The 17,987-nt window shown below is 44.2% G+C and overlaps 1 protein-coding gene across 2 annotated transcripts in view; it reads right to left on the bottom strand.

Annotated features, from left to right (window-relative positions):
- Positions 1-5,543: 5,543 nt before the first annotated feature.
- Positions 5,544-17,987, bottom strand: part of mgll (monoglyceride lipase) — a 120,785-nt gene continuing 108,341 nt past the window's right edge. For both annotated transcript variants that reach the window (XM_063068240.1, XM_063068241.1), the window contains 2 exons: positions 7,920-8,135; positions 5,544-5,723 (listed from right to left, as the gene is read on the bottom strand). In XM_063068240.1, the coding sequence (XP_062924310.1) occupies positions 5,610-5,723; positions 7,920-8,135 (330 nt within the window). In that variant the 3' untranslated portion in view covers positions 5,544-5,609. The remainder of the gene's footprint in view (positions 5,724-7,919; positions 8,136-17,987) is intronic.

Genomic DNA, 17,987 nt, shown 5'->3' with positions numbered 1-17,987 from the left:
CCTGATCCAAGGTTGTCTTACATCGTCATCCCCATCTTTCCTTCTCCCAGAAGCAAACCAATCCTGCACTCTGTTCAGTTGCTCTTTAAACAATCCTCATATATCAGATGAGGACTTGTAATTTGATTCCCGCCAATTAAATTCTTTCCACAATTTAACACTTGGAATATTGTGTGTAGTTCTGGTTTCTATGAGAGAGGAAGGGTGTGATTAGCTGGAAAGGAAAGAGAGTCAGAATCCGGTTTATTATAACGGACATGTGTTGTGGAAATTTTAAACATAACAGATTCTGCAGATGTTGGAAATCCTGACCAAGGGTCTCAGCCAGAAACGTCAACTGCTTATCCCTCTCAATAGATGCTGAGTTCAATGGCTCCATTTAATTTCAGAGAATGTATATAATATACAGCCTGAAAATCTTACTCTCCACAGACAACGGTAAAACAGAAGAAAACCCCTAAAGAATGAATGACAGACCAAACATTAGAACCCCAAAGACCCCTCCCCCAGACAACCAGCAGCAAAAGCATCAACACCCCCACCCAATTATTCCAGCAGAAAGCATCAGTGCCCCCACCACCCCCCATACTAGCACCAGCAGAGCCCCCAAAGAGAGACCAGGGTCTACAAGTCCATCAGAAACCACGTCAGAAATCAAATCATTTAACCTCTTCAGCTCGTCGGATGATTGCATTTCTTACTTTAATGGCTAGAAGATCCATTTTGCTGAATTGGAAAGAGATTAATCCTCCTACCATATTTCATTGGTTTTCACGAACTATGCTGTGTTTAAATTTGGAAAAAAACTAGAAGTGTTGTTTATGACCCTTCCATTAAATATGAAAAGACTTGGAGGCCATTTATTCAGCATTTTCATATGATGTAATTTGACCATTTCCAAACTTATTTTACTTCTCTGTAGTGTTGGTTGAGAGGAACGGAGTGGTCGACACTAAGGTTTTCTTTTCTCTCTTTTTTTACGATGTTAAAAAACAGCCGAGGACTTTTTTTTTAGTTTAGTTGATTAATCCTGTTTAGATTAGTTTTTTTTGGGGGGTTATTTTTTTTTCCTTTTTCATGATTTTTTTTAGATATCTTTCTTCGTTTTATATTATTCATTTGTATCCGATATGATTGGGAGTTTTATCATTTAAGTGTTATCTGGCTTTATAATCACTCATGTTAATTATAACAATGTATTCCCAATAACTTTGTACTATTACTATATCATGTTTATATCTTTATGAAACTAATAAAAAGATTGAAAAATAAAGAAACCATGTTCACCAGACAGTTCAACATGCCCCAGGCTCTCTCTCTCACTAACAAGGGAGAGAGAGGTGTCACCCCTTCCACCCACAGCAAGAGGAGAGACCAACAGCTCACTGTTTCAAAGTTACAGTTTACAGTGTTGCTTGTTGAGCTCTCCTGACTCCAGAATCCAGCATTTTGCATGTGTCGAGAAATTTGTTGCTTTGTGGCAGCAGAATAGTGCAAAACATTAACAAATACTACAAGTTAGAATAGGAAATACATTATAAAATTAAGTTGCAAAAAGAGAGCGAGACAGTCAAGTTGTGTTCATGGGTTTGTGGATTGTTCAGAATTCTGATGATAGAGGGGAAGGAGATGATGAGTGTGCATCTTCAGGCTCCTGTACCTCCTCTCTGATGGTAGTAATGAGAAGAGGGTTTGGTGATGGTCGTTACTGATGGATGGTGGAAGCACTTAACGATGGATACCTTCTTGAGGCATCTCCTTTTGAAGATGCCCTCGATGCTGGTGCCCATGATAAAGGTGGCTGAGTTTACAACCCTCTGCAGCCTTTTCTGATGCTGTGCAGTGGCCCATCAAGTTATGGTATTGTTGCACCGTTGTAACTATATGTTATAATTATGTGGTTTTTGTTAGTTTTTCAGTCTTGGTCTGTCCTGTGTTTCTGTGATATCACACCGGAGGAATATTGTATCATTTCTTAATGCATGCATTATTAAATGACAATAAAAGAGGACTGTGTGTCCTCATAATCTAATCTAAATGGAACATCAGAATCCGGTCTAATATAGGCGGCATATATCATAAAATTTGTTGCTATGCAACAGCAGTACATTGCAATATATAAGAATTAAAGCTGTAAATTATATATAAAGTTAAAATAAATAAATTGTGCAACAAAAGAAAAAAATAGCGAGGTAGTGTTTATGGGTTCAATGTCCATTTAGAAATCTGATAGCAGAGGAGAAGACGCTGTTTCTGAATTGTTGAGTGTGTGTCTTCAGGCTGTGTACCTCCTTCCTGATGGTAGCAATGAGAAGAGGGCATGTCCTGGGTGACGAGGGTTCTCAGTGATAGATGCTGCCTTTCTGAGGCATCACTCCTTGAAGATGTCCTGGATGCTGGGGAGACTCGCGCCCATGGTGGAGCTGGCTGAGTTTACATCTTTCTGCAGTTTATTTCGATCCTGTGCAGTGCCCTCTCCCCCCACACCAGACAGTGATGCAGCCAGTTAGAATGCTCCCCATGGTACATCTGCAGAAATTTGTGAGTGTCTTTGGCGACATATCAAATCTCCTCAAGCTCCTAATGAAATATATCCGCTGTCATGCTTCTTTGAAAACTACATCAATATTCTGGGCCCAGGATAGATCCTCGGAGATGTTGACACCCAGGAACTATAAAATGCTCACCTTTTCCTCTTCTGATCCCTCAGTGTGGACTGGGCGTGTGCCCTTGTCTACCCCTTTCTGAAATAATAATCTATTCTTTGTTCTTACTGATGTTGAGTGCAAGGTTGTTGCTGTGAACCACTCATCCAACTGATCTATCATCCTCCCGTATGCCTTCAAGTCATATACTCAGATACGCGACTTGGGTGGCGTGGTCCAGCCAGGCTTTTACTGAGCTTTAACATTATCTCATGGCTCTTAAACTTAATCCTCTGACTAATGAAACCCAACACAATTATACATTTCTTAATCACCTTATCCAACTTTCATGGCAACTTTGAGGGATCTAACTAGCTCATCACCTTCTTTACGTCATGGGCCAATACCATTAAGCAGGAGGTCCATGAACCCCAAGTTGGGAAACCCTAATAGGGGTTCACTGCTTCATCACCTTCTTAATTCCTTCCCGGTCTTCCCGTGCTTTCCATCAACTACACAGGGACATACTGAGAGTGGCTGGTGAATTCAATGTGCTGAATAGAAATTGGATCAAAGACAAGAATCACAAACAGGCAACTTATAAAGAAACCAGTCAAATCTATACTAGAGTTGAATATATTTAGGGAGAGACTGAGGTAAACATGATGCAAATAATTTAAAATCAGCCACTGGTACCAAAAACTTTTATTGAGAACAGTATGTTTAAGTAGTTATTGGCCACAAACTTAGAACAAATTACGACAGAGCACTGGACATATGGACTTCCTTGTCCATCTATCGATGGAGTGAATGGGGATATACTTCTTCTATCCCCCTTTGCCTTTCCATTAAATGTTAGTTCTCAATTAGTTGCCCTGCTCCAGGGTTACCTCTATTTGCCCCAATCCAAGAGGCAACAGAACTCCCAATATGGATCTTAAGGATTATGCTTAGATATTGCAAAGAGGCATGCACAAGGGCGAGAGTTGGTTCAAATCCAAAGAATGACAACTTTGGAACTCACCATTCACATATCTGAGCCATCTGCCAGCCAAATTCCTAGAATTGTGACCTCATAAGCATGTTCTCTCACATTTTGCCAAGAATAGTGTCGACAAGACCGGCATGTTACCAATCCCCACAGGATCATGGAAGGTACTCACCAAATTATCGGTAAAAAACCTTCATCAGGAACCTTTCAGCTCTAGGTGTTCCCAAGTAGAAAGAAGCCCAGGCTTTATTTGTACCATTGCACAGTTGCAACGCGTGATAAATGTGTCCATCACTGATACTAAAGGGAGGGGGGGGTCTAATTCCTGACGGGAGTTGGGCTCTCATGGTTACCAAGCTGCTGGGAAGGGCGACCCTTCACAATGCCGTGCACTCTGCATGATCACTGCTTGCTGTCCGTACTTAGCAATCTGGTTCCTCAAACTCTTGTAGTTTATTGTAAGGCTGCGTCACATCGCCCCCTTAGTCTGCCTATAAGAGGTAAGCGGGGGAGGAGGTTAGGTGACCGGTGACCAACAATTCAGAGAACGTATGAACTGGAGTTACAGGAGATGATACACAAATAGATCTGAATACTCTCCCTGAATCCCCCAGTTCCATGTACAGGGCACCAACTAAATCAGTCAATGTGAGATGCGGCTTCAAGCTCACCAAGTGGTCCCAGAACATCACCTGACGTTCCACATCAACATCAGTCAGACTGGAAGGCAAAGAAATGAGGGAGAAAGATACAATAACAAAAAAAACCAGAAGAATTGCTCCTCGTTTATATACATAATAATGTAATAGAAAACATTAATGGTTAAATAAGAAGCATATTCTAATCTGCAGCTGAAGCTATTGTGGAGATTGACGTTCTATGTATATATTGCAAGTTATCTACAGCGCAACAGGATGGACAGCCATTATATAAAACAAATGGGCAAATAAACCTGATTTGAATTCAAACTTGCATTGAATAGAATCACATGTTCATATATTGTTTTTTTTATTTAGAGATACAGGCCCTTCCTGGCCCGAGGAGCCCACACTGTCCAGTTACACCCATGTGACCAACTAACCAACTAACCCATACATCTTTGACTAGTCAGTCCACGACCTCTTCCATTGCCACAGAGAGGCCACTTTCAGGTTGGAGAGGCAACAACTCATATTTCATCTGGGTAACCTTTAACCTGATGGCATGAACATAAGGTTTCTCTAACTTTCAATAATTTCTATACCCTCCCTTACTCTCTTTTTCCATTCTCATTCTTACCTCTTCTATCATTCACCTCCCTCTCGGTTTCCCACCTCCTTCCCTTTCTCCCATGTAACACCCTTTTCTCCTATCAGATTCCTTCTTCATCAGCCCTTTATCTTTTCTACCTATCACCTGCCACCTTATTACTTCATGCACCCCTACCATCCACACACCTTCCGACTCACCTAGTTTAACCTATCAAATGTCAACTTGTACTCCTTGCCCTCTCCCTCAACGTTCTGGCTTCTGCCCCGGTCTTCTCCAGTCCTGACTAAGGGTCTCGGCCCAAACTGTCAACTGTTTATTCCTCTCCATCGATGCTGCCTGACCTGCTGACTTCCTCCAGTATTTTGTGCATGTTGCTCTGGATTTCCAGCACCTGCAGAATTTCTGGTGTTTAGCACAGGATGCAACCCACAACATTTTGCGAAGTTAATTAAACCGAGTAACTAAACCAATAATTAAATCTGTACCAAGAAACAAATTGGAATAGCTGTTGATTTGGGATTGAGGAATGAGCGTTCCACATGTGGAAGCATCGGAAACACAAGAAAAATCCTCTGATTTTTAAAAAGTTTTTTTTATTTTGTCAGTCAAGAGTCATGAAATTAGATTTTCCCCTCAGCCCACCCCGCCCCCCTCCTCAAACATTCATCCCCAATATAAATTAAACAGATTCCATGATAAACATTCTTATTTTCAGATTGGACTCATATATTCACCGGAGGCAGCCTGTCATTCAACCACGTTTGTATTAATGAAAACACTTCCTTCACGACCTCTGGAAGCTCCTTGTGAAGCTGGTGGAAGCTCTCCTCAAAAACCTGGACAAAATTCAAAGAGACCAAGATGATCACACAGAAATCTTGGCACTGAGGTGCCCCATTAGCTCGGATACAGTTCACCGACACACAGCAGGCAATTGAATATTACTCTAAAACTGGAGTTAGGAGATGGGCTTGAGGTGAAGGGGTGTTTCAGAAGGAAGAGAGAATGGAAAAGATGATAATTCAGGAAAACAACAGAGGTAACAAAAATAAACAAACTATAACTAAAGGGGCAAGTATATTCAAGATGCATCTGCATCTTACATAGAATATAAAACATTACAGAGTAATATCTACCACTTATAGTAGACTAAAACACTGGTACAACCTTGTGCTCTGAATTGTATTGTGCTGTTCACAGAACACAGAACATGGAAGAGTATAGCACAGTACAGGCCCTTCAGTCCACAATGTAGTGCCAGTTTTTTAACCTACTCAAAGATCAGTTTAACCCTTCCCTCCCACATAACCCTCTATTTTTCTATCATCCACGAGCCTATCTAAGAGTCTCTTAAATATCCCAAATTTATCTGCCTCTACCACCACTTTCTGTGTAAAGTACTTGTCTCTGACATCCCCCCTGTGTATTCCTCTAATCAACTTAAAACAGGAGATCCCCCGCCACCCAGGGTCCACAGACATAAAAATGGTTGGGAACCCCTGCCTTCGAATTATGCCCCTGGTATTTGCCATTTCTGCCCTGGGAAAAAGTCTCTGGTTCTCCACTGATCTATGCCTCTTATCAGGTCACCTCTCATCCTCCTTCACTCTGAAGAGTAAAGCCCTAGCTTACTCAACCTACCTTCATAAGACATGCTCTCTAATCCAGGCATCTTCCTGGTAAATCTCTCCTGCACCCTCTCTAAAGCTTCACATCCTTCTTATAATGATACAACAGGAACTGAACACAATACTCCAAAAGCAAGGAAAGTAAGATTTACCAAGACATTGCCTGGACTTGGGGACCTAAGTTACTAGGAGAGGTTGTGTTGGCAAGGACTTTAATCTGGGACTGTAGGAGATTGAGGGGTGATGGACAGAGGAGGTAAGATCATCAGGGGCATAGACATGGTGAAAGTACACAGTCTTTTTCCCAGAGAGGGTGTTGCTAAACACGAGAGGGGGTAGGTTTAAGATCGGACATGAGAGATTTAAAATGGATGTCAGAGGCAGCTTTACGCGGAGGGTGGTGTGTATTCAGAATGAGCTGCCAGAAACAGGGGTTAAGGCTCTCAATCTTCTCAATCTTCTATATTCCAAGGAATAAAGTCCCAACTTATTGAATCTTCCCTTATAACTCATGTCCTCCTGACCTAGTAACATCTTCGTAAATTTTCCCTGTACTCTTTCAATCTTATTTACATCTTTCCTGCAGGTAGGTCACCAAAATTGCACACAGTACTCCAAATTAGGCCTCACCAGTGTCTTATAAACTGTTGCTGCAATTGAAATACATCCAAGGTTGGAAAGGAAGATGAAGTCCATGAGACATAAGAGAAGAATAAAACTTAAGAGGGACATTAACTATATTTAAAAGACATCTGGATAAGCATATAGATAGGAGTGGTTCGGAGCAGGGGTTCCCAACCTGGGGTCACCAGACCCCTTGGTTAGTAGTAAGGGTCCATGGCATTAAAAAAGGTTGGTTTAGACGGATATTTTGGGCGGATGGGACTTGTCGGCCATGGTTGGCAGCTCATCTAGGAGAAGGAAAACTCTGATCTCAAACCTCCATTGCCTTGCAGCTATACCCACTCATGGGGAAGGCTTCAGGAGTAAACCCTGAGGGAAAAATCCAGAGCTGGAGTCCCTAAGGCAGTCCTACGTTGGTAACTGACTGGTAACTCCTGAGTCACTGTTGATACCAAACTATATTGGTCTCTGCTGTTCCTTTGGGTTCATCAGATGTGTGGAGAGGGGGAGCCTGTTACATGGACTACAGTTCTCATTTCATACAGGCCAGGCTTGTTTATCTAGACAGTGAGGACGCAATATCCCTGGTCGACCCTGACTGCCGGAGGCCTCCCTCCCTCACTCACTCACTCAGAGAGATATGGACCAAACACAGGCACATGTTGGGCACCATGGTTGGGCTGAAGGGCCTATTTCAATGTTCTATTACTCTCTGACTCTAAGGCTGGACAGTGATCAAGTTCTTAATTTAACCGAGACGTGTAGGGAAGAGAGAATCACCTTCAGTGTTTTGTCAGTGCTGGTTACCGTCTCGAACATGACGTGTGAGCCCTTAATGTCGCACATTTTGTCCGCATCGCCGTGTAAGATCAGCACTGGCGCCGTGATGGTAGGCAGTATGTTCTCCAGACCGGTTAGTGCATTTAACAGTACAGCAGCAAATCCCACCTTCATGCCTCCGTGATAACAGAGAGGGTCTTCATTAAAGTTTTGAATCTGAAAGATCCAAAAGATATCATGGTAAATGCTGGGGGGTCAGTAATCTTTAACTGTCTGCCTGCTCTGCACCCTCTCAGTAACTCTGTAGTGATGCACGCCACTTTCTTGAGGTACCTGCTCTTGAAGATGTCCTCAACGGTGGGGAAGCTCATACCCATGACAGAGCTGGCACCATTGGCGGCCCTTTCTTTACCCTCCTGCAGTGCCTCCTTACCAAGTGGTGATGCAAAAGGTCAGAGTGCTCTCCGCCAAACAGTCCTGTGCTAACTTTCTCGGGCCATATATATAGCCAGGGTGCCTAGGGCTTTTGCACAGTACTGTATTCGTCAGAGAACAAGATTGTAAATCTGGTGGGAGCAAAGGATGTTGGGAATAGTGAGGGTGGGACACTGCGGGAGGGGTGTGAGACAGGTGACAGAGAAGGAGTGCCGGGGTGGGAGTGGCGTGGGTGCAGACACACCCAGCCCTGAGACACCAGGCAAGGTCATTTGATTCCAAACAATTGTTTATTGATCATTACAGAATGTCTCTCGGGTGCTTCCCGCTCCCTCCTCTCTCCCTTCCCCCTTTTCCCAAACATGATTCCCCTCTCCCTGCCCCCTTCCCACTCTCAGTCCACAATAGAGACCCATATCAGAACCAGGTTTATCATCACACATATATGTCATGAAATTCATTTACAATTGGCTTTCATTAACTTTGATTCCTTCCAGTTGTCATAGCCATGGAAACAGTGGGGATAAGCTCCCATAATGTATTAAATGCCCCCAGAGATGTGCATCTCAAACAGCCTCTGACAACCAAGTCCAGGTCCTGGCCTTCACATATGGCTCAGCTGTTAAGCCCGGGGGAACTATTTCTACTGAGAGAGGAAGGGCCAAGGGTGGGTTACTGGTGCCTTAAAACCAGCTTCTTCAGGCAGATGGGGCTCATCAGTTGTGGTTGGCAGCTCACTTAGGAGAAGGAAAAGCTCAGATTTCAATCCTCCGCTGCCTTGCAGTTATACCGACTTATGGGAAAGGCTTTGGGAGTAAACCCCAAGGGAAGAATCTAGAGCTGGAGTTCCTAAGGCAGCTCTCTATTGAGTTCAATGCCGACTGGCAACTCCAGCAACACTGCTGGTGCCAAACTATATCAGTCCCTGCTGTTCCTTTGGTTTCTGCACGGAGAGGGGGTGCCTGCTGCATGGACAACGGTTTGCTCTCCATATCGAACTCCCCTTGCTTGCATATCACCTCGACAACGACAAAGCAATATCAATGGTCGACCCTGACTAATGGAGGGCCTCAAACAGAGATGCCTGCTTACGATTGGCCTGCATTTACCAGTGTGCAGGCTCCAGTGTACATTTGTTCACCTAAATTTATTGGAATTACAATTCAAGTTGGTTTATTATTGTCACATATATCAAGGTACAGTGAAAAGCTTGACTTGCATGCTGTTAGAACATAGAACAGTGCAGCACTGTACAGGTCCTTTACTCAACAATGTTGTGCCAGACTTTTAACCCGCTCTAAGATCAATCTAGCCTTTTGCTCCCACATAGCCCTCTATTTTTCTTTCGTCCATGTGCCCGTCTACGTCTATTAAATCTCCCTCTCCTCCGTGGATTGTCACCTTGTCGTGGTGGAGAAGCTTGTGTGGTCCTGAGATCCCAAAAGCGATGCCGTCTGGAGCTATGCTCCTGGTAGGATCACCCATGGCGGTAAGGTCGAGGGTGAGGTCCCTGACAAAGAACAATCCAACCAAGACCTCAACGGTGGAACAGGTGGATGAAGTTACTTCGAACTCAACGGCTGTGAAGGTGCACGAAGGCTGCAACAAATCCATCAGCTCCAATCATCGTGGTTTCCATGGCATTGGAATCAGTTGATTGATTTGTGAAGTATCGTGTGCTTCTTGGAGTGCAACATTAAGTACACGTTAAACAAATCCACGTACAGGCGTCTTCACTCTGTGGGCCACTTCAGAATGAAGACCATCATCCTCGACCTCGAGGGATAGCCACAACGAAATCTCCCTAATGTATCTGCTTCTACCCACCAACCCAGGCAGCACATTCCATGCACCTACCATTCTGCAAAAAACCTACCTCCACCTCTGACATCCCCGCCATAGAAACATAGAAACATAGAAAATAGGTGCAGGAGTAGGCCATTCGGCCCTTCGAGCCTGCACCGCCATTTATTATGATCATGGCTGATCATCCAACTCAGAACCCAGCCTTCCCTCCATACCCCGTGACCCCTGTAGCCACAAGGGCCATATCTAACTTCCTTTTAAACATAGCTAATGAACTGGCCTCAACAGTTTGCTGTGGCAGAGAATTCCACAGATTCACCACTCTCTGTGTGAAGAAGTTTTTCCTAACCTCGGTCCTAAAAGGCTTCCCCTCTATCCTCAAACTGTGACCCCTCGTTCTAGACCTCCCCAACATCGGGAACAATCTTCCCGCATCTAGCCTGTCCAATCCCTTTAGGATCTTATACGTTTCAATCAGATCCCCCCTCAATCTTCTAAATTCCAACGAGTACAAGCCCAGTTCATCCAGTCTTTCTTCATATGAAAGACCTGCCATCCCAGGAATCAATCTGGTGAACCTTCTTTGTACTCCCTCTATGGCAAGGATGTCTTTCCTCAGATTAGGGGACCAAAACTGCACACAATACTCCAGGTGTGGTCTCACCAAGGCCTTGTACAACTGCAGTAGTACCTCCCTGCTCCTGTACTCGAATCCTCTCGCTATAAATGCCAGCATACCGTTCGCCTTTTTCACCGCCTGCTGTACCTGCATGCCCACTTTCAATGACTGGTGTATAATGACACCCAGGTCTCGTTGCACCTCCCCTTTTCCTAATCGGCCACCATTCAGATAATAATCTGTTTTCCTATTTTTGCCACCAAAGTGGATAACTTCACATTTATCCACATTAAATTGCATCTGCCATGAGTTTGCCCACTCACCCAACCTATCCAAGTCACCCTGCATCCTCTTAGCATCCTCCTCACTGCTAACACTGCCACCCAGCTTCGTGTCATCCGCAAACTTGGAGATGCTGCATTTAATTCCCTCATCCAAGTCATTAATATATATTGTAAACAACTGGGGTCCCAGCACTGAGCCTTGCGGTACCCCACTAGTCACCGCCTGCCATTCTGAAAAGGTCCCGTTTATTCCCACTCTTTGCTTCCTGTCTGCTAACCAATTCTCCACCCACACCAATACCTTACCCCCAATACCATGTGCTTTAAGTTTGCACACTAATCTCCTGTGTGGGACCTTGTCAAAAGCCTTTTGAAAATCCAAATATACCACATCCACTGGTTCTCCCCTATCCACTCTACTAGTTACATCCTCAAAAAATTCTATGAGATTCGTCAGACATGATTTTCCTTTCACAAATCCATGCTGACTTTGTCCGATCATTTCACCGCTTTCCAAATGTGCTGTTATCACATCCTTGATAACTGACTCCAGCAGTTTCCCCACCACCGACGTTAGGCTAACCGGCCTATAATTCCCCGGTTTCTCTCTCCCTCCTTTTTTAAAAAGTGGGGTTACATTAGCCACCCTCCAATCCTCAGGAACTAGTCCAGAATCTAACGAGTTTTGAAAAATTATCACTAATGCATCCACTATTTCTTGGGCCACTTCCTTAAGCACTCTGGGATGCAGACCATCTGGCCCTGGGGATTTATCTGCCTTCAATCCCTTCAATTTACCTAACACCACTTCCCTACTAACATGTATTTCGCTCAGTTCCTCCATCTCACTGGACCCTCTGTCCCTTACTATTTCTGGAAGATTATTTATGTCCTCCTTAGTGAAGACAGAACCAAAGTAATTATTCAATTGGTCTGCCATGTCCTTGCTCCCCATAATCAATTCACCTGTTTCTGTTTGCAGGGGACCTACATTTGTCTTTATCAGTCTTTTCCTTTTTACATATCTATAAAAGCTTTTACAGCCATCTTTCCTCCAATAGACTTAAAATTATGCCCGCTCATATTAGCCACTCGTGCCCTGTGAAAATGTCTCTGGCTGTCAATCTATGCCTCTTATCAAGTCTCCTCCAGAACATAGAACATAGAGATGTACAGGAGGGGATCAGACCACTCGACCCACAATGTTGTGCCAAACCAGCTAAAAAGCTAAGCACAATCTACATGCCCTTACACTTCCTCCCTCACCACCATTCAGGGCCCCAGGCAGTCTTTCCAGGTGAGGCAACACTTCACCTGTGAGTCGGCTGTGGTGATATACTGCGTCCGGTGCTCCCGATGTGGCCTTCTATATATTGGCGAGACCCGACGCCGAGTGGGAGATCGTTTTGCTGAACACCTACACTCTGTCCGCCAGAGAAAGCAGGATCTCCCAGTGGCCACACATTTTAATTCCACATCCCATTCCCATTCTGATATGTCTATCCACAGCCTCCTCTACTGTAAAGATGAAGCCACACTCAGGTTGGAGGAACAACACCTTATATTCCATCTGGGTAGCCTCCAACCTGATGGCATGAACATTGACTTCTCTAATTTCCGCTAATACCCCACCTCCCCCTCGTACCCCAACCATTATTTATTTATATACACACATTCTTTCTCTCTCTTTCCTTTTTCTCCCTCTGTCCCTCTGGTTCTCTCATATCCCTTTTGCCAATCACCTGTCCAGCTCTTGGCTCCATCCCACCCCCTCCTGTCTCCTCCTATCATTTCGGATCTCCCCCTCCCCCTCCCACTTTCAAACCTCTTACTATCTCTTCTTTCAGTTAGTCCTGACGAAGGGTCTCGGCCCAAAACGTCGACTGTACCTCTTCCTAGAGATGCTGCCTGGCCTGCTGCGTTCACCAGCAACTTTGATGTGTGTTGTTTGAATTTCCAGCATCTGAAGAATTCCTCGTGTAAGCCCAATCTAATTCTCCTTCACTTCAAACACAAAACCCCTAGCTTCTGTAGTTCATACTGGGTGCTCAGCACGAGGCCTTTAAGGAAAGAATGTCGACGGAGGAATGTGGCAGGCAGTAATTGGCCATCTGAGTCTTAAAGGGACTGCGACAGCTAACCATATTCTGGGGAAATGGAGTGTCGAGACTTAGATACCGGTTGCTGTTTAGTCGGGACTATGACAAGTATAAAGACAAACAATACCAGAATACACCATAATCTGTGACAGCCACAGAAAAAGTGCAGTGCAGGCAGACATTAATATGCAAGACCATAATGAGGTCTAGAATCAACCTTATCATACTCGGGAACAGTTCAATAGTCTTACATCAGCAGGGTAGAAACTGTCCTTGAACCTGGTGGTATGCCTTGAGGTTTTTGGTTGTTCTGCTCAATGTAGGAGAGGATATCTTTGGTGGTTGTTTTGATTACGCTGGCTGCTTTATCTAGACAGTGAGAAGTGTAGAGCAGTGTAGTTCACAAAACAATGTGCTGTATGTTCAAAGTTCAGAGTAAGTTTATTATCAAAGTACATATGTCACCTTATACAGCCTTGAGATTCATTTTCTTGTGGGCATACTCAATAAATCCATAATAGAATCAATGAAAGACAGCACCAACAGGCTGACAACCATTGTGCAGAAGACAACAAACTTTGCAAACACAAACAAAGAAGAAAGAAAGAAACACAACAACTAATAATATATAAATGAGCAATTAATGTTGAGAATATGAGGTGAAGAGTCCCTGAAAGTGAGTTCATAGGTTGTGGGAACAGTTCCGTGAAGGGGCCAGTGAAGTTTTTCACTCTGGTCCACTTGCTGCTTAAGAAAGCGCAAACTAAATTTTGTGGTTTGTACTGCACTTAAGAAACTCTAGCATGTGGCTAGATCTTTATCATTATTGTAACAGGCTTGCAGTTCCAAAAACAAGCCCTAACACAAGAAGACCTGTCTGAGCAGACTCATATTTTTGACTCACCAAAATTATTTCTTGACTTCATCACTCCGAGCTGCCCCCCTCCCCAGTCCAGTCCCTTCCCGATGAATCCTCTGATGCCTCCTGTTGACTCTCTATTCAATCAGCAAGGCTCCACGGACACCCACTTTAAACCTGAGCGACTGCAGCACACCTTTCATCATGGGGTGAGTCAGCTAAGAGTTTCACCATCAAACGCAACAGATAAAGTGTTTTGCACCACCCACAAAATGCTGGAGGAATTCAGCAGGCCAGGCAGCATCAACGGAAAAGAGTAACCAGTCGACGTTTCAGTTCAATACCCTTCATCAGGACTGGTTACTCTTTTCCATAGATGCTGCCTGGCCTGCTGAGTTCCTCCAGCATTTTGAGAGTGCTGCTCTGGATTTCCAGCATCTGCAGATTTTCTTGTCTTTGAGATACAGTGCTTTGCCTGTTTTTTATCTAACAGCAGATTAGCACCTGTAACATTCACACAGGATTTTGCTCTCTACGTGGATGCTAACTGACTGGCTGGAAATTTCAGGCTTTGTTCTCTCCCTTTCAAGTTTCAGCTAGAATTCTGATTGACACTGAATTTGGACGAGCTCAAAAATGTAAATGACTTGAATAAGGAAGTGGAAGGGTAGGTTATTAGGTTTGCAGATGAAATGAAGGTTGGTGGTGTTGTGGATAGTGTGAAAGGTTACTGTAGGCTACAACCTGACATTGATAGGATGCAGAGTAGGGCTAAGAAGTGGCAGATGTAATTCAATCCGGAGAAGTGTGAAGTGATTCACTTTGAAAGGTTGAACGTAAAGGCAGAATACAAGGTTAATGGCAGGAATCTTAGCAATGTGGAGGAACAGAGAGATCTTGAGGTCCATGTCTATAGATTCCTCAAAGTTGCCTCACAAGTTGATAGGGTGGTTAAGAAGGTGTATGGTATGTTGGCCTTCATTAGTCGAGAGACTGAGTTCAACAGCAACTCTATAGAACTTTGGGTTGGACCACGCTTGGAGCATTACTTTCCCCCAGGTCCCCTCCTCCTTCCCTTACTCTTATAGTCCACCATCCTTTCCTACGGATTCCTTCCTCTCCGGCCATTTATCTTTCCTACCCACCTGCATTCACCTCTCACCATCTAGCTATCCTCCTTCCCCTCCTCCCACCTTTTTAGCCTGGCATCTTCCCCCTTCCTTTTCAGTCCTGAAACCATGGAAACCATAGAAAAACTACAGCACAGAAACAGGCCTTTTGGCCCTTCTTAGCTGTGCTGAACCATTTTCTGCCTAGTCCCACTGACCTGCACATAGACCATATCCCTCCATACACCTCCCACCCATGTATCTGTCCAATTTGTTCTTAAATGTTAAAAAAGAACCCACATTTACTCGTCTGCCAGCTTATTCCACACTCCCACCACTCTCTGTGTGAAGAAACCCCCCCCTAATATTCCCTTTAAACTTTTCCCCCCTCACCCTTAACCCATGTCCTCTAGTTTTTTTCTCCCCTTGCCTCAGTGGAAAAAGCCTGCTTGCATTCACTCTGTCTATACCCACCATAATTTTATATACCTCTATCAAATTTCCCCTCATTCTTCTACACTCCAGGGAATAAAGTTCTAACCTATTCAACCTTTCTCTGTAACTGAGTTTCTCAAGTCCTGGCAACATCCTTGTAAACCTTCTCTGCACTCTTTCAACCTTATTTATATCCTTCCTGTAATTTGGTGACCAAAACTGAACGCAATACTCCAGATTTGGCCTCACCAATGCCTTATACAACCTCATCATAACATTCCAGCTCTTATACTCAATACTTTGATTAATAAAGGCAAATGTACCAAAAGCTCTCTTTACGACCCTATCTACCTGTGATGCCACTTTTAGGGATTTTGTACCTGTATTCCCAGATCCCTCTGTTCCACTGCACTCCTCAGTGCCTTACCATTTACCCTGTATGTCCTACCTTGGTTTGTCCTTCCAAAGTACCTCACACCTGTATCTGTATTAAACTCCATCTGCCATTTTTCAGCCCATTTTTCCAGCTGGTCCAAATCCCTCTGCAAGCTTTGAAAACCTTCCTCACTGTCCACTACACCTCCAATCTTTGTATCATCAGCAAATTTGCTGATCTAGTTTACCACATTATCATCCAGATCATTGATATAGATGACAAATAACAATGGACCCAGCACTGATCCCTGTGGCACACCAGGGAAGAAGGATCTCAGCCTGAAACATTGACTGCTTATTCATCTCCATAGATGCTGCCTGACTTGCTGAGTTCCTCCAGCATTTTGTGTGCGTTGCCTTGGAGCATCGTGCTCAGTTCTGGTCGCTGCATTGTAGGAAGATTGTAGAAGCTTTGGAGAGGGTGCAGAGGAGATGCCGCCTGGACTGGAGAGCATGTCTAATGAGGATTGATTGAGTGAGCTAGGGTTTTCCTCTTTGGAATGAAGGAGAATGAGAGGTGACTTGATGGAGTTGTACAAGATAAGAGGCGTAGATAGAGTGGACAGCCAGAGACTTTTTCTCAGCATGGAAATGGCTAATATGGGGTGGGGGGGGGGGCACTTTCAAGGTAATTGGAGAAAAGTATAGGGGGAATGTCAAAGGTAGTTGCTCACACAGAGAGTGGTAGCTGCATAGAATACCCTGCCAGTAGTGGTGGTAAAGGCAGATACATTAGAAAATTTAAGGGACTCTTAGATAGGCACATGGATGATAGAAAAATGGAGGGTTATGGAGGAGGGAAGGGTTACATTCATCTCAGAGTAGGTTAAAGGTGTCAACACAACAACATGGGCCGAAGGGCCTGTACAGTGTTGTACTATTCTACGTTCTGTGTCAGAGCACAGCGGAAATTTACAAAGATCTGCTGGGACCTGAGGGACTGAGTTGTGAAGAGGGACTGAGTCGTGAAGAGGGACTGAGTTGTGAAGGGAGACTGAGTTGGTTGGGCCTGTTTTCATTGGAGTGCTGGAAGCTGAGGGGTGACCTTACAGAGGTGTATAAAATCATGAGGGGCAGTGTTAGGGTGGATGCATACAGTAATTTTCCTAGGGTTCAGGGGAATCAAGCTTAAGCTGAGAGGAGAGAGATTTAGACCATAAAACCGTAAGACGTAGAAGTAAAATTAGCCCACTTGGCCCATTGAGTCTGCATGGCTGATTTACTATCCCTCTCAACCCCTTTCTCCTTCCTTCTCTCCATAACACTCAACACCCTGACTAACCAAGAACCTATCAACCTCTGCCTTATAAACACCCAATGATTTGGCTTATGCAGCTATCTCTGGCAATGAATTCCACAGTTCTACTGCTCATCTCTGTTCTGAATGAGCGTCACTCGATTCTGAAACTGTGCTCTCTGGTCCTGAACTCCTCACTACAGGAAACATCCTCTCCACATCCACTCTGTCTGGGCCTTTCAATATTCAACAGGTTTCAGTGAGCTCCCCCGAATTCTTCTAAACTGCAACGAGTACAGGCCCAGAGCCAACAAATGCCCCTCGTATGTTAATCCTTTCAATACCAGAATCATTCCTGTAAGCTTCCTCTGGGCCTTCTCCAATGTCAGCACTTCTTTTCTTAGATAAGGATCCCAAAACTGCACAGAATACTCCAAGTGCTGTCTGGCCAATACCTTATAAAGCCTCAGCATCACATCCTTTCTCTTATATTCTAGTCCTCTCACAATGAATGCTAACCTTGCATTTGCCTTCTTTACCATCAACCTAACCTGCAAGTTAACCCTCAGGGAATACTGCTCAAGGTCTTCCAAGGCCCTTTGCAGCTCTGGGTTTCGAATTGTCTCCCCGGCTGGAAAATAACCTATGTCTTTATTCATAAAAACATAGGAGCATAGAAAACCTACCCCTACAGCACAATACAGGCCCTTCGGCCCACAATGCTGTGCTGAACATGTACTTACTTCAGAA

This window comes from Mobula hypostoma, chromosome 15 (genome assembly GCF_963921235.1).
Source record: "Mobula hypostoma chromosome 15, sMobHyp1.1, whole genome shotgun sequence".
Lineage (NCBI taxonomy): Eukaryota > Metazoa > Chordata > Chondrichthyes > Myliobatiformes > Myliobatidae > Mobula > Mobula hypostoma.
This window is presented reverse-complemented; position numbering and strand designations above follow the sequence as displayed.